The 19,740-nt window shown below is 50.5% G+C and overlaps 8 protein-coding genes across 8 annotated transcripts; 2 read left to right on the plus strand and 6 right to left on the minus strand.

Moving 5' to 3' along the window:
* Positions 1–422: 422 nt before the first annotated feature.
* On the plus strand, positions 423–1,573 carry BDW70DRAFT_141404 (serine hydrolase FSH). The gene is made up of 5 exons (XM_073737762.1): positions 423–526; positions 597–731; positions 776–779; positions 898–993; positions 1,052–1,573. The coding sequence occupies exons 2-5, from the start codon at positions 690–692 to the stop codon at positions 1,552–1,554; spliced, it is 645 nt and encodes a 214-aa protein (XP_073593427.1). The 5' UTR covers positions 423–526; positions 597–689; the 3' UTR covers positions 1,555–1,573.
* Positions 1,574–2,800, minus strand: BDW70DRAFT_141406 (palmitoyl-(protein) hydrolase). The gene is made up of 6 exons (XM_073737763.1): positions 2,673–2,800; positions 2,607–2,618; positions 2,446–2,536; positions 2,309–2,362; positions 1,858–2,246; positions 1,574–1,810 (listed from the first exon to the last, which is right to left on the minus strand). The coding sequence occupies exons 1-6, from the start codon at positions 2,750–2,752 to the stop codon at positions 1,717–1,719; spliced, it is 720 nt and encodes a 239-aa protein (XP_073593428.1). The 5' UTR covers positions 2,753–2,800; the 3' UTR covers positions 1,574–1,716.
* BDW70DRAFT_141410 (uncharacterized protein) lies at positions 2,801–4,453 on the minus strand. Its single transcript, XM_073737764.1, has one exon. The coding sequence runs from the start codon at positions 4,289–4,291 to the stop codon at positions 2,993–2,995; it is 1,299 nt and encodes a 432-aa protein (XP_073593429.1). The 5' UTR covers positions 4,292–4,453; the 3' UTR covers positions 2,801–2,992.
* A 718-nt stretch (positions 4,454–5,171) lies between these two features.
* BDW70DRAFT_162421 (uncharacterized protein) lies at positions 5,172–5,674 on the plus strand (the record flags this gene model as incomplete). The annotated part of the gene is made up of 2 exons (XM_073741132.1): positions 5,172–5,186; positions 5,258–5,674. The coding sequence occupies 2 exons, from the start codon at positions 5,172–5,174 to the stop codon at positions 5,672–5,674; spliced, it is 432 nt and encodes a 143-aa protein (XP_073593430.1).
* A 505-nt stretch (positions 5,675–6,179) lies between these two features.
* Positions 6,180–8,903, minus strand: BDW70DRAFT_92199 (serine/threonine-protein kinase). Its single transcript, XM_073745196.1, has 3 exons — positions 7,861–8,903; positions 6,496–7,810; positions 6,180–6,446 (listed from the first exon to the last, which is right to left on the minus strand). Exons 1-3 carry the CDS (start codon positions 8,423–8,425, stop codon positions 6,362–6,364), a joined length of 1,965 nt encoding a protein of 654 aa, XP_073593431.1. The 5' UTR covers positions 8,426–8,903; the 3' UTR covers positions 6,180–6,361.
* Positions 8,904–9,542: 639 nt separating this feature from the next.
* BDW70DRAFT_92207 (cupin domain-containing protein) lies at positions 9,543–10,282 on the minus strand. The gene is made up of 3 exons (XM_073745197.1): positions 9,959–10,282; positions 9,679–9,910; positions 9,543–9,617 (listed from the first exon to the last, which is right to left on the minus strand). The coding sequence occupies exons 1-3, from the start codon at positions 10,054–10,056 to the stop codon at positions 9,588–9,590; spliced, it is 360 nt and encodes a 119-aa protein (XP_073593432.1). The 5' UTR covers positions 10,057–10,282; the 3' UTR covers positions 9,543–9,587.
* Positions 10,283–11,820: 1,538 nt separating this feature from the next.
* BDW70DRAFT_152316 (Zn(II)2Cys6 transcription factor) lies at positions 11,821–14,346 on the minus strand (the record flags this gene model as incomplete). Its single annotated transcript, XM_073739422.1, has 4 exons — positions 11,821–11,858; positions 11,995–13,821; positions 13,882–14,052; positions 14,184–14,346. 4 exons carry the CDS (start codon positions 14,344–14,346, stop codon positions 11,821–11,823), a joined length of 2,199 nt encoding a protein of 732 aa, XP_073593433.1.
* A 2,656-nt stretch (positions 14,347–17,002) lies between these two features.
* Positions 17,003–19,360, minus strand: BDW70DRAFT_152317 (asparagine synthetase B family protein; the record flags this gene model as incomplete). The annotated part of the gene is made up of 6 exons (XM_073739423.1): positions 17,003–17,922; positions 17,985–18,155; positions 18,206–18,494; positions 18,544–18,627; positions 18,679–19,136; positions 19,192–19,360. 6 exons carry the CDS (start codon positions 19,358–19,360, stop codon positions 17,003–17,005), a joined length of 2,091 nt encoding a protein of 696 aa, XP_073593434.1.
* Between the last annotated feature and the right edge of the window lie 380 nt (positions 19,361–19,740).

A 19,740-nucleotide genomic window follows, 5' to 3' on the forward strand; every position in this document is an offset into this window, starting at 1 on the left:
GGATATATTCTACAAGACAGCTGCCTCTTCTAAGACGATTTTTTCGCGTTGAGCGCATCTCTACCGTAGCTGTTGTGGTGATTGTGTGGATTGTACCCCCAGAGGAGGCTCCTCGGCTAAACCCTAACCATTCAGGCAGCAATTGGAGGGTGTAAGAACCTCAGCAGAACAAGGTTAATGCTGGGTCCTGACTCCTAAGACAATAATTACAAAGAGAGATAACAGGATGGTCGTCATCATATAACCCATCCAAGGTCAAATTCGGAAACAGTGTTTCTTCTCGACCGTGGTGGCCCTGTTGGCCGAGCGTAAGGCACTCAGGCACCGAGGCCGCCATGTCTAGATTGGCCACTACCTAAACGAGTAATCAACTAGTATACCGAACTCTGACTATAGCATCTGATGTTCATTTATCAACATGATGAATGGCGAGGTTATCAATTACTTTGCATCGATCTGTCACGAATGAGCCTTGAATCCAGGCAATGTTCTTAAACAGAAACGAAATCCCGTGCTACATGCAGTCGTACGCCGTATTTCCCCACCCCACTCCGTATCAAGATATGTCATCATCGGATCCTGATCAACAACCTCAGCCAAGATAAACACTGCCTCTCCTTTCAAGATAAGACTCGACATAGTTTTCTGTACCGCTGCGTTAAGATTCAGTCGCTTGCTGTGTTGTCGAAATGCGGTTCCTCTGTCTACATGGTGCCAGCACAAGCGGGGAAGTACGTCTATTCATCCATCCATCCAGCTCTGGGCATTTAATGCAATCTACATCCTGTCAAGTAACTTTCATAAGCTGAATATTAATCGCCTTTACCAGATCTTCGAGATTCAAGCTGGTGCACCACACTTAAAAACCAAATCCCTGAAGTCCACGTCGCGTACTAATCGATATCCAAACAGGCGGCCTCGTCCAAGTCCTCGAATCCCAAGGTCACGAATTCCACTTCATAAACGGCCGTCTCAACTCTGACTGCGAACCTGGTACTTATCAACTCAGAAATTTTTTTTATAGGTGAATTTCAATACTAACGCTTCCCAGAACTGAAAGGCATTGTCCCACCCCCCTTCTACAGTCACTACCCGAGGGACGTATGCCCAGGCACAGACCTTGCCGCCGCAATCCAGTACACCTTGCGTACAATGGAGCGGGAGGGGCCCTTTGACGCGGTGATGGGGTTCTCGCAGGGCGCAGCGCTTGCGTACTCACTGCTTGATCATCATGTTCACACGAAAGGTCCAGACGCGCCGCCACTGTTTAAAGCCGCAGTGTTTATATGTGCGGGGATACCGTATCAGTTGGATGGGAAGGGGCCTGTTAGCCTACCAGAAGGAGAGTATAGGGTTAGGATTCCGACGGCGCATATTGTGGGCAGGCAAGATCCGTTATATGAGCAGGGGATGATGCTGTTCCGGCTTTGCGAGCCGGGGAAGGCGGAAGTTTATGATCATGGAGGGAAGCACATGATTCCGTTTGATGCGGGGAATAATGATAGGATGGTGGAGATTATAAAGAGGGCTATTGAGAAGGCCGGGAAGGAGTAATTATATGATCCACATGTTTGTGAAAATTTGTAAGGCCTAATCAAATTCGTGCTTAGACAGAGCTCTATCTCGTCTGTAGATCAGAACCACTATAAATAGAAGTATTGCGCCTAGGATAGCGCTGTGGGAGAGCGGCTTCCAGCGCCCAGAGGCAGGATCAAGTCATAAGCTACCCCCGTTCTCGGGCGGAATTACTCTGTCAAGGAACTTCTCCAAGTCTTCGATCTCCACCGGGTCGGCGGAGTGCGAGAGATACCTTTGATCGTTAGTAACAAAGCATATACCCAGGGGACCGAGACTCACTTGTATGAGTTAAAGGTGACATCTTCCAGTCCCAATTCCTTAGCCATCTCGGCCGAGCGCTTGCCAAACTCATGCGGCACAATATCATCTTCTGTGCCGTGCGCAAGGAAGAATGGCGTCTTCTTGTTCGGGAAGATTTCCGGGATATAGTTCTTGATACGGTCGCTGAGGAGCATGTAGCATGAAAGACCGAAAACACCACCAAGCTTTTCCTGTCCAGTTATACCTGAGAACAGGGACATGGCGCCTCCCTGCGAGAATCCTCCGAGGACGATTCGTGACGGCTTGATGCCTTGGTCTATTTGCTCTTTAATCAGTGAGTTGAAGTAATCGCGAGACTTGAGGATGCCGGCTTCGTCTTGGTTCTTGATGGCTTCTTGGAAATCGAGCTGTATTGCTATTCTGTTAGCTGCCGTTTGCTATAGAGGGGAATGAGAAGGGAAGGACTCACATCACGACCAAGCTTGGTGATGTCGTACCAACCAGGCATTGACATTCCGAAGTTCTATCCGAGAAATTTCGAGTCAGCAGCGTCTTCAACCTCAAGACTAGGAATTTGAGCCGTGAAAAAGCTTGCGTCAAACGTACCACTGTAATTGGAATCATGGGTGCATTTGGGAAGATGAAGGTCACTTCTTCAAACAAGCCTCGTCGGCGCCAGTTGTGAGCGAGAGAGACCCTGTTCAACCATCCCATTAGAACTCAATCCACGACTTCAAGCGTTATTATTCGTAAAGGCTCTGGCATACCATCCTGCACCGCTATTCAAAAACAATCAATCAGCCACTCGTTTCCCATTTTGGGACGGAACCAACCTGTCGCCCAAGCCATGGGCCATTATCACCGTGGCGGTGTGCTTTTTTAGCGCGGGGACAATAAAAGGCGCACGGGACATTTTGACACGATTGTCTTGATTCTAGGTATTCTAAAAGGAGAGTGAGGTGGATGAAAGATTGAAAGTTGGCTAGAACAGGCGAACACCCCCCATATTCTGCCGTCGGCCGAGGCTAGGATAACTCACCGCCTACATAATTTGTTTACTCTGGGGAGGGGTAGCACACTCCTTGATTGTCTTCAACTTTTGATGTGCAGTTAGTTGTATCGAATAATACTCTCCCAGTGATTCGGGATAAAATCACCCCGAAAGATGGTGTAGCTCCTTTTCGAGCGTATCAAGCACAGCCTGCACTGTATCTTCCTCCACCACGCCGGGTTGCCACGAGATTCCTAGCGCCAAAGACCCATCCGCACCAGTGACAAGGGAGAACTCTACAGCAGCACCAATGACACTTGCGCTTTGAGTGAAGATGACCCTACCCATCTGGGGGATAGAAGGATCCTCATAATGCTCCGTCTTTACAACACCAAGACTTGACAACTCAAACGTCACCGGTCTTGGCTTGCCAATCTTTGATTCGCACAGATCCTTGCGGTAGTCTTTGACATATTTGAAGAGCCCAACGGACGTATTTTTGCTCTCCAAAGCAAGTTCTCTCGTGATTGTCCGCCGCGCCCGCTGTGCTTCGTCCCATGGAAAAGTCTCTTGGGTTACTGCCTCGCGCGAGAATGTTTCAGGCATTTCCTGCACGTAGACGCCCATTGATTCGTCTGTGATCGTGTCCGGAAGCCACGGGCGCTGGGTGATTGGTATGCTACCCGCAACACGTGTGTACTTTCCGGGTATATTAGGAAATATCGAGCGCGCGATTGCTGTTTCGACCGCGCAGGTGACTGTCGTGCTGTGCTCGCGGCAGACTTTGACAAGTGCCAGAGTCTGAGCGGCTGATAGGACAAGAAATCGGACTTGAGTGCTCAGCGGTAGCTGAAATGGTCCTCCGGCCCAAAGGCTTGGATCCTTTTTGGAGTAAACCCATGTCTTGAACGCGATCTTGAAAAGGAAGGGGATCGATATGGGAAGCGGATGCAGGTCTTCAAGTGGTGGTAAGAGAGGTGTCTTTGGCGGGATAACCACCTGCTTAGCTTCCCCTGGCTTCAATGACGCCGATTCCCGCAGAGCTCGAAGGAACGTGCGATGAAATGCCTTGCCAGAAGTACCGTCGCCGAGGCCATGGTGATACACGAATACCGCAGTAAAGCGTCTCTCCGATTCACCATCAGTCAGGACTATGAGCCGCCAGTAGGGCAACGGCGCCACGAACCCGGTATCGTGCTGCGTCTGAAGCAAAGTCTGTAATTCGCTGTCATGCTTGTCCAGAGTCAGACCCTTGGCTCTCTTCTGGAAAGAAATTGGCTGAGCTAGATCGATCTCAGGAAGTCGCGCAAAGTAAGGCTTGTCTATGTCTTCTCCTATTGGGATTGCGGAGAGGATCGGATGTTGATTGATCAACGTTTCAATGGCCTTGTATATGTAGTCCTTAAGCGAGAGAGTAAAGGTCTCTGGAATGGTGTAATTTGCTGTGATGGCGACATTCATGTAGAATCGTAGAGGGTGTCTCGCGGTGGAGTACTTCTCCGAGAGGCCCAGATAATGGTCAGTGGCGTGCTGCAGTCTACATCGGCAACTCACTTACCGACTGGACGCAGCCGCTCGAAGGTGTCTGGAGTAGAGACCATGATTAGGATTCCTTGAACAACTGTAATCAGGAAAGCTTTTGGCGGGAAAGAAGGATTGAAGAACAATACAACGCGGGTGCGGCAGGTACCTAGCACGTGACATGACAACTCGGCATCATGGGCCAATCAGAGATAAGTTTCTGTAGATGCAAGACTCAGTTGATGAAACATAGTGGAGGGCAACAGTGTCGAAACGAGTAGGGAGGTTCAATGATGCGTGCTTCTGTTGCTAGCAGGCTGTGCTTAGAGGAACTGGTGCACAGGAAGTATAGTCCCATATTGCGGGAGTTTTGGCTGGTAAGGAGTTGGTCTGGTAACGTGCCGCGATTAACCTGGAGTTAGGGTTGTCTGGTGTCGTGCCTATTATGCAGCTGGGCTAACTTTAGACTACTGACATTTGTTATTTTCAATAACTCTTGGGATCAGCATTCCATTTTCTCTCTAGGAGGCTTAGGATGTCGAGTCCGTCCTTGGCCTGAGTTATCAAGACCCTAAGCGCCTCATGCGAAAGACGCGCTACGCGGCTACTCGCGCTAAACAGAAGGGAACCTCGAAGGGTATGACGTAATCATAATCTGACTCACCACCCAACAGCCGTCGGCGGTGCTCCCGACGCCCGACGGGACTTGTAAAGGTATCACCAGCCATCGAGCTTAGCCTACCGAGCCTAGCTTCAATCAAGCTCAAATTTTCGTTAGTAACACCAGACTCTCTGCTTCAAGAATCACATACCGGTCAGAATGGTTTTCCGCTTCGTAAGTCAGCGTGTCTTCTCTCTCTGCCAGCCGGTCCAATCCAAACGAAACAGTGGTCTAACATTACGCAGCCTAAATCCCTCGACCCGATAACCCTCTTTCACTCTCCCAGTTCTCCGACCAGCAACACGGCATACAAGATCCTAAAGTCTGCGTCCGCCGCCGCCTCTGCCGCAGATACACCCGTCGGGCGCGGCGAATTCCAGCTCGAAGTTACTACCGCCCCTCCAACAACCGACCAGCTGCGCAATATTCTCGAGTACGTTACGGGGGATCCAAGCGGGGCCGGCAAAGAAGGCGGGGCGCGGTACCCGGCCAGCGAGATTATCCAGGGGGCGAAGAACGCAGAGGAAGCGGTTAAGCGGTTTAAGGAGGATAATGGGCGGTTTGTGAGGCCTGTCACGGTTGATTGGACGAATGGGCAAGCAGTTGTTGGAGATGATGAGAGTCAAATTCTGAAGATGGTAAGACAGGCAGAGGGGAATTAAGAGTAGGGGCGACTTGGCCCTGTATGAATTAGTTGGAATAAAGGGTAGGTGTATTTGTATTGGAAACTAGAATTGACTGATAATATTCTCCGCTCAACTTCTTATTCATTTTTTTTTTTCTCTACTTACAGTAAGTACGGAAACACTTCGAACTACTTCAAACTGTTGGGCTCGGTAGTCTGTTTATTGTTTATGAAAACGACCCCTGCTACGCTTTGTCGAAACGGACCTCAAAACTTAAACAGGAGACTAATGGCATCCGGTTAGGGATCGCCGATTATCATTAGCGTAATCGCCCACTCGGGTACTTTCAATTGGACAGGCAGATGATGACTAGCAATAGTATCCCACCTGCAATGCTCGGCAAATACATCGACGATTCTAAGCCCTATACTGGCCACTTCAATGCTTTGGTAGCACAGCAGGCAACCAAGGTGGAGCCAGAAAAAGTTCTACGGTGAGAAAAAGGCGGCAAAGGATGGCTGAACGAGATGGCAAGATAGTCAAGCGATTGACAGCTTTACGTTCAGGTTAACTACTAGGTATCTTTGTATCGTACAACTCAACTCGTCAACTCCGTTCGGATCATGCCAGCCATACATTAGGAAGTTTAATCAGATAACGGCCATTCAAGACCAGCTTGTCCGGACCACAACAACGAAAGAGGAGACAATAAGGTAATGAGCCCTAGAAGATAGTACCAAAGTCCTCGGTTGGTATCGGCTTGCGGGGAGAGAGACGCCCAGTTCCGTCGATGTTCGGCTTGCGATGTCTGCACCTGGTTAGACTCGTTATTCACGAAGAGAAGGCAAGGCACGAACCTAAAGGTAAACCCAACGAACAGCCCCTTGGCCATCTTCTCATCACGTTCAGCCATCTCTTCCAAGGCCCGTTGCTTGTCGTGGACTTCCTTGTACTTGGCCATGTCAGCCTCGTTTTCGAAATCGTCAAAGTACCCTGCATCAGTCTCCGAATCCAGTTGAGGTACGAAAGGTGGGCGCTGCTCGCGCAGTCGACTGAAATCCACTTCACTGAAGTACTCATGTGCGTGAATTTCACTGATGTTCTTGAAACGGTGCTCCCTGGACGCCACCAGTGTGGTAATGAAGTTCCATGTTCGTTTTGAAAGGAAATAGTTAGGGTCCTCATAAACAGGCCGGCGGAGCACCTTTTGCCAGTTCTTCAAGTTCTGCCAGGTTTCGTCCACTGTTGATCCGGCAAATGGTGGATAACCTGCTAATGCCTCGAAGAGCATGCATCCCAAACTCCAATAATCTACCGTGAAGTCGTATTCCTCACCCTTGAGGACCTCCGGAGCCATGTAGTCGGGGGAGCCGACAATAGACTTTGCATAGTCCACCTGACGTTCCCGTAAGCTGCGGTATCCCTGGCGGCGTTCGGCCATCGTGCGCTGCTCCATCGGACGGCCAAATGGAACAGGAGTGTTGCCCACCTCCTCCAGCTTCACGCGCATTGATTCAATCTTGCGAGGGTTGAGCATACCCGCCGCCAGACCGAAGTCGGTCAGTTTCACATGGCCAGTTGAGTCAATGAGGAAGTTTTCCGGTTTCAGATCACGATGGATATAGCCCAGAGCATGCAGGGCATCGATGCAGCAAAACATCTCGGCAATATAGAAGCGAGCGTGTCGGTTGTGCAGCACGCCCGTGTTGTTGAGCAGAGTGCGGAAATCGCCTCCTGGCACGAACTCCATTGCAAAATAAATCTGTGTTTCATCCTGGAATGCATAGAGAAGCTTCACCAGCCATTCGCTCTTCGCTGCTGTCAAGATATCGCGCTCGGTAAGGATATGCCGAATCTCGTCCAGTTTGAATAGAAGTTTTTTGCTCATGACCTTCAAAGCGCACACCTCTTTGGTGTCCTTCTTTGATGCCAAGTACACCTGTCCGTACCCACCCTGACCAACCTGAGTCAAAATCTGGAAATCACCCTGCCTAAGTCTGGTACGACGCTTGCGGAGGTGGGCCCGTTCCCGACCCAAATATTTGGATAAAGCGGGCTCATACTCTTCGATCGGTGTCGCGGGAGGCTCAGGATTTGCAGCGCAAAACTGGGAATAGCGGGTTTGTCGGTTGTGAACGTAGCTCAACAGGTCGAAATAATAGTCCAGGAAATCTGTAACTGTTAGATGATTCCTACAGAAAAAGCATTCCGTAAAGGCTTACATAGCTGGGTCACGTTGACCAGGCGCTTTACGCGTGGGTTCTGCAGTTTTTCCAATTCCTCCGGAGTCAGCCCCCGCATCGGCACCTGACGTCTCTGCACGCTCTCCAGATCACGGGTGTGATATTGCTCTTGACGAGAAATAGCCGCGGCAGCTGGATTACGACCAAGATCCTTGGTTAGGGGAGCCGATTGCGGTAGAGTGTTCTCATTCTTGGGTCGCCGACTGGGACTGGCCGGACGAATAACACTCTCATTGAAAGTTTCGCCGCTTTGATTGGGCAGCGTAAACATTGGATGGTTGAAATTGTTGTGCGCATTCTTGGTTGGCGATGAAGGCTGCAGTTTCAGAGCGTTATCGAAAACACTAGGGAGGTCCAGCGCACCAGGAGGCATACGGCTCTTGCTTGGGCTGCCTAGCGGGGTTGAGATTGGACTGGTAAAGCCGTCGTCGCGGGGCGTGGAGGGGCGATCGAGCGCCTCATTGCCGGAGCGAGTGTGTAAAGGCGGGGGAAAATGGGGAAGACGAAAGTTGGAACGGTCTTTGGAATCGAGATTCAAAGTCATGATGGCATAAAGTTTCTGAACGCCGTGGTTGTGAATATCTCGAAGAACAGCGTGGCGAGCGCGCGCTTCGTCGCCGACAATCAGTGGGACACGATCCACGCGTCAGCGAAGCAGCGAGAGGGGGCGAACGCTGGCTCTTAGAAAAAAAAAACTGAGTGACACAAGGGTCGGAGGATAGGAGAATAAATGTGAGCGAATCGATGCAGAGCGCGAAAAAGAAAGTATTATAGAAATTATTGTAGAAATTCGTTTGGACAGAAAAAGCAATGTGAGGTGTGACCGTGCGAGGGTGTCAGCAGTTGTGGGACATGGGCGGGAACAGAATGTCTTTGTTGACAGAAGAAAGACAGCTTCTCGCAGAGAATTTGAGGAGTACTGGAAGGAGGTACAGCGCTGAAGTTAAACAGACTGAGTGAGACAGCTGGATATTATCAGGTAATAAAGCGACGCGAGGGATGGCGGGCAAACTGAAATGAAGACGATGAGGGGAAAGCACGACCAAGGAAGAAGAGGGAGAATGACGCTGCAGCTGAAGAGAGGCTAGAGAGCCCACTTCAGGCCCAGATTCATATCCACTTGAAGCCTGATCGCCTTCAGCCAGCCAGCCAGCCTCTTCTGAGTTCTTTTCCGCTGAAGGTTCCTGGACCGTTTCCCTAGCAACTCCCTAGCTCCATACAAGATCGGGGGGCCTCGAGGCTACTGCGAGTCATTCCCACCAACCATCAGCCAGTTCCTCGCAGGATTCCATGATCTATCAGCGATGAACTGCAATCGGACGAGATAGCCTCGATGATGACAGCCGATCGATCCATCGAATCAGCCACAACTATGGAGACAGGGGATTCTACTATGCAAAGCAAACAAAAACACACACAAAAGTCTACTGTTTACGGCGCGGCCATCTACGTGCGCGGATCCATCTGGTTCATCGGCCCGTCTTTCGAGATCTCCATGTTGATTTGGATTGTTTATCTTCCAAGATACACAGGCGGACCCAGCCACCGCAAACCATGGATCGGGGCAAAGATCACTGGGAGCCCGCACAAGGAACCTTGGAACTGTGATGTCATGACCTCGGTGACCCCCGATCCAGCCCTCGTTCCGCATTTGATCGTTGGTCGTGCCGGAGTCTTCTTCTCTCCCATTGTCGCTCACTTGACCATCAAGCCGCCCCCTTGGCCCGCTGTCCCGTCTTTTATGCGCAAGCACGTGTCAGCAAGCACTGGATGCCGAGCTCGGAAAGCGTCACTCACGTAAAATGCGAGCCCGTACGACGGCGTAGTGAAGGTAATCTTCGAGCCCTTGGGGAAGTGGAGCACATCGCCCGGCCCGGCGGTCACCTTTTGGCCCGTCTCGTCGGATATCTCAAACTCGCCCTCGAGAATGATCTTCATCTCGTCGTAAGTGTACTCGTAGACTAGAGGTGTGCCCTTCTCGAGACGGTAGAAGCCGGCGGAGATGGGCTTTTCGGGGTTGTATGAGTCGCTTGGAGCTGTCAGCACGGTCATGATTCTGTGGACAAAGGGCAGTTACCTTGAATCAATGTCGCCAAGGAAAGCATTCTCGTTCGCGATCAACGGAGGCTTGAAGGTTGATTGCGCCTTGGCGTGGTAAACCATAGCAGTCGGCATTCTGGCGATTTGATCTTGACAACAATATAAGGACAACGAGACGAAAAGAGAGTCCGATCAACTGCTTAGCTTTACCTGAAGGTTCAATCCTGGTTTTATATCCTCCTTCATCTTGTCCCAACCCAGTCTCGACCCAGTCTCGGCCCAACAGTCACATCCTGCTACGGCACAACGATCGCTTCGCATCCACCTTCTGGAGTAGGACACCCCGATCTCTTGGAGAGAATCATTTTTGAGCCGGATCAGGTTCGCAAAAATACCGGAGCGATACCTCTCCAACTACCAGATAGTAGAGCGCGAGGGTTAGTCGAGTGTGGGCCAGTTTGTCTGCAGCCGTCGCTGCTACAAAGAGGGCTGGCACACATCGATACCTGCTTAAGTTAGCTTCATTCTCGGATCCAGAAACCTAGTGTAGTTCATACTGTAGATCCTGGATCATATAAGCGAGAGAGATCTGGGGGAGACCAGGTGAGGGGATGAGTTTGATAAGAGGTTGATGGCAGATGGAGAGACTGATAGAGAGGGGTCGTGCTGGATCCTTTTACCCTTCTGGGCTACAGTTTCCCACTCATCCCCCTCGCAGGATGGCAATGAGGGGAAGTCGGCTTTTTCCCTCTTCAGATCAAGCTCCGGTATTGAGACTGCTTTCCTTTGCCTTGATTGACCTCGATTATGCTCAAAACAGAATGGCCAGGGTAGTCTCCAGACTCAGCTAGACCTCTTGAGGCGAGAGTGGCAGCCTAATCAATTTCACTTCAAAGGGTAGTTCCTTACCCCTCCGTTCTACTATAGGCAAGCCGTGCATTTCTCTCCAGGGAACAACTATACTCAAACGGTAGCACTATCACTGAGTGTCTTGCCTACTCGCAGTTGGAGTCTACGGCAGGTGGTGATGGAAAGATTTCAAGCATTCTAACAGATCATCGCCAGAGCAGGATATTTTGTATCCGTGGTCGTATGACTGATTGACTAGGACGACTTATGCAGCAGATCTGACTCAAGACTTCTTACTAGTTAAATTCATGTTACTTCCCCTTCCCCAAAGTTTCCAAGCCCTGCATTGCACGTCAACCCATCTTGCTAGTCGACGGGACGCTCGCTTCGTTCCAGTCCCAAATTCCCAAAGCACCATTCAGCCCAGTCCAGCGATAGACGAAAAGCACCACCCAGATCAGGCCCTTGCAGAATCAGCTTTATCCCCCAGATCTGTGTGACGACTCCTCAAATCACGGCCGCTCTTGCAACCGGGTCTTAAAGCATCATCGCCCCAACGCGACCAGAACAGCTTTTTACTACAGAGGACAAGTAGTACCTATAGCCGGCGCGATCGTCATTGTCTTTGTCAACAATCGATAAGCCAGCAGCGGAGCGAGAAACAGTCTAGTCCTAGCAGAACAACTGAAAGCGCAGAATACGTACAGCCCGAAAGCAGCAAGTGATATCCGTCAAAACCGGCTCCGACCAATTTACTGATTCGCTATGGAAAACATGTAGACCAGACCAGCTTTTTCAACAAAATCTGAAAACCAAACCCGCACTAACTCCAAGCCCAAAAACACATGTACATCCGGCAGCCGACTCCCAAGCTATATATTTCTATACCGCCGCAACTATGTCGACAGTCTCAATCACTCGTGACCTGGAACCATATTTGGATTCCCTTCGACTGTACTTGGAGAGGGATGGCACGGCTCCGCTCCGACTACACGCGAGAAATGAGGCGCCGCGAGGAGGAGCATGCCAGAAGCTGGGGGAGTCCGGCTCTCAAGATAACCAGGCGGGTAATGGCGTGAAAAGCACATCTGGCATTGTCGTCGTTAAGAAAGAGTGATCGTCCTCGTGTTGTGCGTGCTCTGAGTTCAACCTAGGAATACTTTACTCGGTTTTAGTTTGATTGTTGAAGTCTCAAGGAGAACCTCACGACTCTTGAAAACTTACCTTCCCAACCCCATTCCTGCATCACATGCGCCCAGTGGCACTTGCCACGAACCGTCCTTTCAAACTCAATATCCTCTAAGGGTGAGACTGCAGAGCTTCTTCGCGAGGAAACTACGGGGCCGCGGCCGGTGTAAAACACGTTGTCGTTGCCCGACGCTTTTCCAACACTGTTGCGAGAAAAACCAGACCCAGGAAGCTGCTGCTGCTGCTGCTGCTGTTGCTTTTTTTGAGCCGCACTTGCATCTCGGCGAGCCCAGACCTCACGAACGACCTCAATGCATCGGTCAATAGAGCCCAGCATCAGCCGGGTTTGAATCGCGCTCCAACGTTTGAGCACCCAATCTCTGTCCTCTTCCTGTTCCGCCTCACAACCGGCGACCAAGAGCGGAAACATCTGGATGATGGTTGTACGTGAGCTAGGTGGCACAGTGGCCAAAAGAACCAGGATGCGTTTGGCAAGGTCCTGCGGTGGTTCCGAAGGCATTTCAGGGACAGCTTGTTGAAGGTACAACAGAGTAGCCCAGCGATAAGCATGAGCTGTTTGAATACTATGCTGCACCTCTGACGTGGGATCTTCTGGGGGCTCAAACCATTCCGGCGGCTCCCATTGTTCGACCGCTTGCTTGAGCTCAATGGCCTGGGAAATGAGAGATATAGAGTTCGACTCCGTTCTGCGGACACGTTGGATCAAACGGGCAGCTTGGTCGATGAGCGGAAACAGCGTGGCAGCACATCCCATCAAAGGATCAATTTCATGAACTGTTCTCTCTGGACATGGAAAAGCAGGAACCTCCGTCTCTAGTTTACCAAGTTCCTCGCGAGAAGTCAGGCGAGCGAGGACATCCATGTAGAGCCAGGTGTTATACAGGAACCGCACCCTCCTAAAATCAGTCTCCTGAATCCCGCCCTGTTTCGCCAGTCCAACGACTTGCGTCACCAGCGCCTTAGCGCCTCGAAGATGCTGTATACAGGACCGAGTGTGTTGGTCCCAAGTATCAGCAAAAGCAAGAGCTAAGCTCGTTGCCAACGCAGCATCAGCCCTCATACTCTGGATATTTTGAACCATGCACGTAATGCTCTTCCTCATATGGTCAACTCCGAAGACCCTCAATGAAGGATTATCCTTGCTTCCGTGGAATGCAGCCAGCGCGAATACTGCATGGTAAAGGGCTGGGGTGTCCTTAGCCAACGGCCAAACTAAAGTCCGCCATGGGTTCTCGCGAACGCCATCCTTTATGGACAGAATTCCACAGGTAAACCTATCAAAGTGCAAAACAAGCAGTTCTGGGCTTGCAATACTTAGGGCAGGTCCCGCAAGAGGCCCCGAGGGCATGATGGTTGGCTCAGTTTGTTGGGAGGCGTATGACCCTGGGAGGCCAAAATTCCTCACTCTAGTACGACGATCTGGCTGCCGTACAATCTCCTCAATCTCCTCACCGTCGCCTTCTAGCAGAGCTTCAAAACTAAATTCGTCTGTTTCCGGAGATGCTTCCAGCAAGGTCTGGCTAGGGGTATTCTCCTGGTCAGTGCTAGGAGTGAGTGGTATGGTCGGAAACCAGGAGGACTGCTCGTCTGGCGTGATTTCTGAAGACGGCGACGCAAAGAAGTCATCACTGAAGCTTCCAGAAACCGAGTAGCCAAGGATATGATCAAGCGAGAGCCCCAGGTCCGTCTTGCTTGGCGATTGACTTGAACGGCCGGAGGAAATGTCTCGGGGTGAGCTTCGTTGAGGGTGCGAGCCGCCAACTGTTCCCTTTCCAGAGATTTGATTTTCAACCAGCTCCCGGTTGCGCATGACAGTACTGCGAGTAGGTGGCGATGAACTTCCTGTGTCAGATGATGCCTATCAGCCTGCTGTCAAATGCTGATCCGATGCTGCATGTTTACCTTTCTTCTCCTTTAGAACGGGGCCCCTTCCAGGGAAGTCGCTTTCTCCAAATGAACGCCATTTGAAATCCTTTTTGTATCCTCCACATTGCACGTTACGCTTCTTGCACTGGAGGCATGTTGGCTTTGACTCGTCGCACTTCAGTCGTTTTGCTTTACAGGTGACGCAACCTGGAAGCGTATAACAGGTAAGAGGTCAGCGCACTGCGCATCAAGAATTCATTCTGCCTTGTTTCTTCCGCATCCTTATCCTTTAGATTATATCTAGGACTGCATGCTTATAGAGAACTGGTGTACTGTACCATTACGACTCTTTGACTGCTTGGGCTTGTTAGTTGTCGCTGTCGCACGGTTCGGGACAGGCGCTGCGTTTTGAGTGGAGTCGGAACCTGTGGAACATCCGGGAGATAAAGCAGCAAGAGGGTTAAGAATGGCAGACGGGGACGGAATCCTGATCTTTTCCATGCCAACAAGATAGCGTGCAAATGAGCTGCCTAAGCGAGGAGAGTGATGACGGGTTGGAACTGAACGATATATAAATGAAGCAATGATGGTAGCGGAAGGCCGAGACGTATAGTTGTGGGCGGAAGTGATATAGCAATAATGATTCGCGAAGCCGGCAGAGTTGATTTCTGTCCAAGGTACTGTTGGTGCCCGCAGATAAGGCCGTTGCTTAGCTGTTGAGATAGGGAGAAAACTTGGAGGAGGGCGAGATAAAGTCAAATAAGGTCCCAAATAGCCTCGAGGCGTGAGGAGAAACCGTCATCAGACTGATAAGGGCTGGCACTAAGGCGGCGGAGTGCGGAGACTTGGAGCGAGTTGCGAATCGTGGATATGCCGATCCAACAGGCGTAGCTTGGGCATTGCGTCGGAGTCTCATTGGGGCCTCGAACTTGCTGAGTACGGGCCAGCCATGCCTTCATTATGCAGTGTTTAGTCACATTACCGAAGGATCGAGAAGGATAACGGGGAAGCTCTTCTTATTTCCTGGTTGTCGTTCATCCGCTTCGACTCGTGTCCGGATACCCAAGGAGCTTCTGTCAGGAGCAGCATGGTCAGAAAACAGAACACATAGGAAGTAAAACCACGAGTTCTGGGAGAGCTTGGAAGCTGATAGGATGAAAAGCGCCACTGAGATGGGGAACATGCTGTGATGACGAGAAAGGAGGCCGTGCTCGCAGGGATCCCGTGATCGCTTCCCACAAAGCAAACATTTGCATTTGTAGATGGCAGCTCGATAGAACGTGATAGATGCTAGCCTTATACACTAATCAAGATTCGTGGTAATATCTCAAGTCTCACAAACCCCCACGGTGTAACGGCGGGAGAAGTAGCTGAAGGCCAAAACACGGGGTGTGCCTTTTTCAGACCAATTTGAACAGTTCTGAAGGTTATCAAGCAGGAGGCTCACCGCCGCACTCCATGACCCTTGCTAAATTCGAGACCGGTGGGAGTGGTCTAGACAGCCCCTTATCGTGTTCTTCTGTAACTGGGTCAAACCAGGACTGGTGATCTGGGGATCTAATGCTAATGAGCTAGAGCGCAGATTCCAATAGGAATTCTCGCAGACTGCCTAGTCAGGTACTAGGGACTCAATGGCGAGACGCTAGTAACTAAGCACTATGGTGGCCCAGTTAGCAGGAATTGACTTAACTCTGGAGCTTTTTGGTGGATGGTGCTAAGCGGAAGAAGCAAGAATGACCAACGACGAATAGTTACTTAGTAGGCAGTGTGTGACTTGACTCAGCCGAAGCACGTGGTAACACTACCGACAGCACAAGTTATCCTAGTTGGAAAGCTTGACTTACTTCCGCCACCCAGAGAGATCGAACACATGAGGTATCCTTCAGCTGCGTACCGACGCCTTCTCCAAGGTACTAGTTAGATGATTCCTGCTTTGACAGGAGCTTTTTCGGGTACTGATCACTCTTTACCATAAAGTATAGGGGAGCAAACTACATCCTGGGGTTTAATATTTCTTCCTGTTGCCATTGCTCACCGAAGTATCGTGATGATGTACTGGTCGCCTTACGAAGCTGGCCCGGTGAGTATATCAAGCTCCTACTCGCAATCAAGAACACCTATCCTGCTGGAAAGTTTATGAAGTAAAACTGAACTGACTTCATAGAGTAACATCCATTCGAAGACGGATACCGTCCGCGCCTGGGGTTTCGCTGTCTATCGCTGTACATATGAGACACTGAAATCTGAACTATTTAGCGGCATCTTGGATTCAAAACCACGCATCAGCTATATCCGGACTCGTGGCTCGCGCTGGTCGACGACCCTGTGCTGACATTGCCGAAGGATTCCTTCCCTTCAATGGGGCCAATACTGGGATGATCTCTGGCACTTGAGACAATGACCCCAACAGCAGGGATCTATCTGGCCCGGATGCAGTAGTAATTTAGGGTCACCTAATCAGCTACGGTCTTGCTTCCTTCCTAAGCTTGGGTGAGATCGGAAGCCTTACCCACTACTCAATGGCGACCAGGGTTCTGCATTGGATGAGAAACTGATTGATAGCTGCCTCTTGACCGGTGTTCGCTGGAAGAAGGCAGGGCCTGGGTGAGTCCATCTGAAATTGTCCCTTGATAGCTCAAATTTCACCTTGCCTATTAAACTGGACATCACAAGGCCTACTGATCAACATCAATCATGGACAAATCGCAAAGCCAATGATGCTAGACTAGTATAGTCACTATTTCCTTGTCGCCACGCGAACAGGAAACTTAATTCCCAACAACCCAACGCTATTAGGATTCAAAAGCCGAATGAACGCCCTTTGCCCCGTACTTTACGTTGCCGGTGCATAGCCTTCTCATCAAGACTTTGTAGCTGAAGCTTGACCGGCATACGATGTACGTTACACGAGATGTGACTGGCTGGGTTCTCAAGACGCGACGAGACAATGTAATCAATCCTGTTGCCTCCCTAAAGCCTTCAATGGTCAGCCGACTTTCATTTCGCATCGATGAGCTTGTCTTCAAGAAGTTACCCTGTCACCGGCCAGCTGGCTAGATGGAAGTTAAGAGCGATCTAAAGATGTTCCGCTTATAGCAAGGTCATATTCTGACGCACAGAGCTGAGACGTGTTTCGAAAACAGACTTCTGCGAGCCGCTATACGTGACTTCTGATTTGGACTGCGGTCAAAGTGCCGTTGTTCCGAGTATGATCAAGGATCTCAGATGTCACGGGCAGCGCGTCCGTCGCCGTTGCTATTTGGACGCCAAACCGTTGCGACAGGACCACGAGCTGAGCGACAAAGAGCGAGCTGCGGAAACAACGTGGATCGCCATCACGGAAACCTTTGACAATATGCTCTTGCAACCGATCCCAGTCCACAAACCCCAGTTTGTTGACATTATCTTCAGTGAGTAATCTTTTCACAACTCGATGCAGCGGCCTATTCTCTCTATAGTTCGAAGGGCCCAGGTAGGCACGCTTCGTACGGTTCATGACCTCGTCCGTAATGAACGGCCTCATGGCCTCACGGAGAATGTATTTCTCCCGCAAGACATTCTTGACAGGGTCATACCGGATTTTCAGACTCGGGGGTATCCGGTTTGCATATTCCGTAACGTCATGATCTAGGAAAGGGGGTCTCGTTTCAATCTGATACACCATATCAGCGCCGTCTCCTATGTAGCGGAGGATGTAATTTGCTAGGATGGATTTGGTCCATTGGTAGCTTGCTGAGTTTAGAGGGTGCCATTTCTCCGAGATATTAGAGAGAGTCTGCGCGCCGAGATGCTCTGCGAATGCCGTTTCTGGATCGGGTTCTGCGCTCTCTGCTGTCCCAGAACCCAACGGAAACGTGTAGAATGAGTCTACGCGGGCGAATATCGAGGAATTGTTGAGCATTCGCTTTGTTGACGCTAGTGATTCAACTGCGGCAGGTACAGGCTCCCTTCCAGCTTCGAATACTCTCGAGCTGTTAGGCATCTTGAATGGAGGTGGATGCCATGAGAGGTCCGGCTCGACAAACATCTTCGACAGCATATCCGGGTAGCCGCCGAAATGCTCGTCTGAGCCCTCCCCTAGTTTTAATTTGTTAGTGAGCAATGCTGGTGGATTGATACTGAAGATACCATTTACTTACCTGTCAGGATGACCTTCTTTCCGTGCGAATGGGCCAACTCTCCCACCACAACTCGGCCCATCCCGTTGACGTCTGGGATTGGTGTCTCAGTATACCAAACTGTATCCTCGAATCTGGAAGCGATATCTTCCTCGGTCAATGTCACAGGGTGCAGTTCGGCTCCAAGCCAGTCTGCAGTTCGTTGTGCAACATCTGCATTTGGTTAGACGACCGTCGCTCACTTCCGGGGACAAAGGTTTCCTTTATACCAGACTCGTCCACGCCGCTACCCTCCCCAAATCGGATGGTATAGCAGCTCATCTTTGAGATGTCTCCACTAGCGTCGCTTCCGAGAGGTTCACCCTGCTGTATAAGATATTTCGCCATCCCTGCAATAGCAGAAGAGTCTAGGCCGCCACTAAGATAGACTCCGACTCCTACATCGGCACGGAGCCGCAGCCTCACTGATTCTAGCATGCGTTCTCTAAGCTCGACGACTATCTGTTCTTCGGTTTGCGGAAAAGGTGTTCTCTGGATACGTTAGCTGAGTGCCAGTGGATGTGCGATTAGAGCAACTCACTTTGTCTGGATAGTCCATATCCCAGTACGTCTTCACCACTGGGAATTTATAGTCCTGACTGACCATGTACCGACCCGGTTCTAACTAGAAGAATGTCAGCAGCTTACTGACATTGTAGCATTCTGTTTACCATACCCGGCGTACTCCCTTGAAGTACATCTCGGTATCCCACAACCAACCCTTTCTGAGGAGATTCACAACGGACCATTCAGGCTGCCATCCAAATGACAAGAATGATTTCATCTCAGTCGCCACCAATAATCTGTTGTTTACCACAGTGTAGTACAGTGATTTAATACCGTAGCGATCCCTCGCGGCGAGAAACAGCTTCCGTTTTGCGTCCCAGAGAACGAGTGCGAATTCCCCTCGCAGCTTGTTGAGAAATGAAATACCGTAATGGTGATATAGAGCGATAACAATCTCGCAATCACTATTGCTCCTGAACTCATATTGATGAGCGAGCTTCGCGCGGTACTTCTTGTGGTCGTATATTTCTCCGTTGACAACCGCATGAACCGACCCTTCAGGACTGTGGGAAGGCTGGTTACCGGCAGGGTTGAGATCAATGACTGATAATCGGGCATGTCCAAGGCCTAAATAACGGTGCAATTAGACCATATGTTGAGATGTCTCGTAGAGGCCACTCACCCACACGATAATCTGAGCTAAGCCACTGGCCTCTTGCATCAGAACCACGGTGCTTAATCAGCTGCAGGCTTTCATTCATCTGACTAGCCAGAGCATGAGGGTAGATATTATCAGCTTGAGGGCAGCTGGCCCCTTCGCTGAGACTGAGAATTGCTGAGATTCCACACATGATGGCTTCGGGGAAAAACAGCGGGTTCCCGGAAGCAGCTATGACATGGAGAGATAGATCAATCAATCCAGTTATTCGAGTTCAAGTTCTAGGTCTCAATTCGGACTTATATAAGTAGTTCCTTGGCCCAGGCAAGGGTGCTGCCTATATAGGAACCCCACGCCTGCAGCCTGCCGATTTTGCCGTGTCGGTACATTGTTTCTTTCAATCAGGTGCGCTCAGAGACTTGAGGAGAAATAGTCTGAAGGATGTCACAGGGGTTCTCTGTTTGGGAGACTGGGGGCAGTGTTAGCAGGGATAATTCGGTTAATATCGTACGGCAGGGCGAAGTAGTCTTGCCCTCGCTGAGCTTGAAAAGCAGTTGTTTCGCAGGTGAAGCC

The sequence above is a fragment of the Aspergillus foveolatus genome (assembly GCF_047715535.1).
Source record: "Aspergillus foveolatus strain CBS 279.81 unplaced genomic scaffold BDW70scaffold_49, whole genome shotgun sequence".
NCBI classification, from domain to species: domain Eukaryota; kingdom Fungi; phylum Ascomycota; class Eurotiomycetes; order Eurotiales; family Aspergillaceae; genus Aspergillus; species Aspergillus foveolatus.

Bases quoted from the DNA above. Each gene is read 5' to 3' on its own strand.
- BDW70DRAFT_141404 (XM_073737762.1), top strand. From the start codon at position 690: ATGCGGTTCCTCTGTCTACATGGTGCCAGCACAAGCGGGGAA. The intron at 994-1,051 runs GTACTTATCAAC...AACGCTTCCCAG, and splicing joins CAACTCTGACTGCGAACCTG to AACTGAAAGGCATTGTCCCA.
- BDW70DRAFT_141406 (XM_073737763.1), bottom strand. From the start codon at position 2,752: ATGTCCCGTGCGCCTTTTATTGTCCCCGCGCTAAAAAAGCACACCGCC. The intron at 2,363-2,445 runs GTACGTTTGACG...TTTCTCGGATAG, and splicing joins CCATGATTCCAATTACAGTG to AACTTCGGAATGTCAATGCC. The intron at 2,247-2,308 runs GTGAGTCCTTCC...ATAGCAATACAG, and splicing joins TCACCAAGCTTGGTCGTGAT to CTCGATTTCCAAGAAGCCAT.
- BDW70DRAFT_141410 (XM_073737764.1), bottom strand. From the start codon at position 4,291: ATGAATGTCGCCATCACAGCAAATTACACCATTCCAGAGACCTTTACT.
- BDW70DRAFT_92199 (XM_073745196.1), bottom strand. From the start codon at position 8,425: ATGACTTTGAATCTCGATTCCAAAGACCGTTCCAACTTTCGTCTTCCC. The intron at 7,811-7,860 runs GTAAGCCTTTAC...TAACAGTTACAG, and splicing joins GGTCAACGTGACCCAGCTAT to ATTTCCTGGACTATTATTTC. The intron at 6,447-6,495 runs GTTCGTGCCTTG...AACCAGGTGCAG, and splicing joins TTCGTTGGGTTTACCTTTAG to ACATCGCAAGCCGAACATCG.
- BDW70DRAFT_92207 (XM_073745197.1), bottom strand. From the start codon at position 10,056: ATGCCGACTGCTATGGTTTACCACGCCAAGGCGCAATCAACCTTCAAG. The intron at 9,911-9,958 runs GTAACTGCCCTT...GACAGCTCCAAG, and splicing joins CTTGGCGACATTGATTCAAG to CGACTCATACAACCCCGAAA. The intron at 9,618-9,678 runs GTGAGTGACGCT...TGCGCATAAAAG, and splicing joins CGTACGGGCTCGCATTTTAC to ACGGGACAGCGGGCCAAGGG.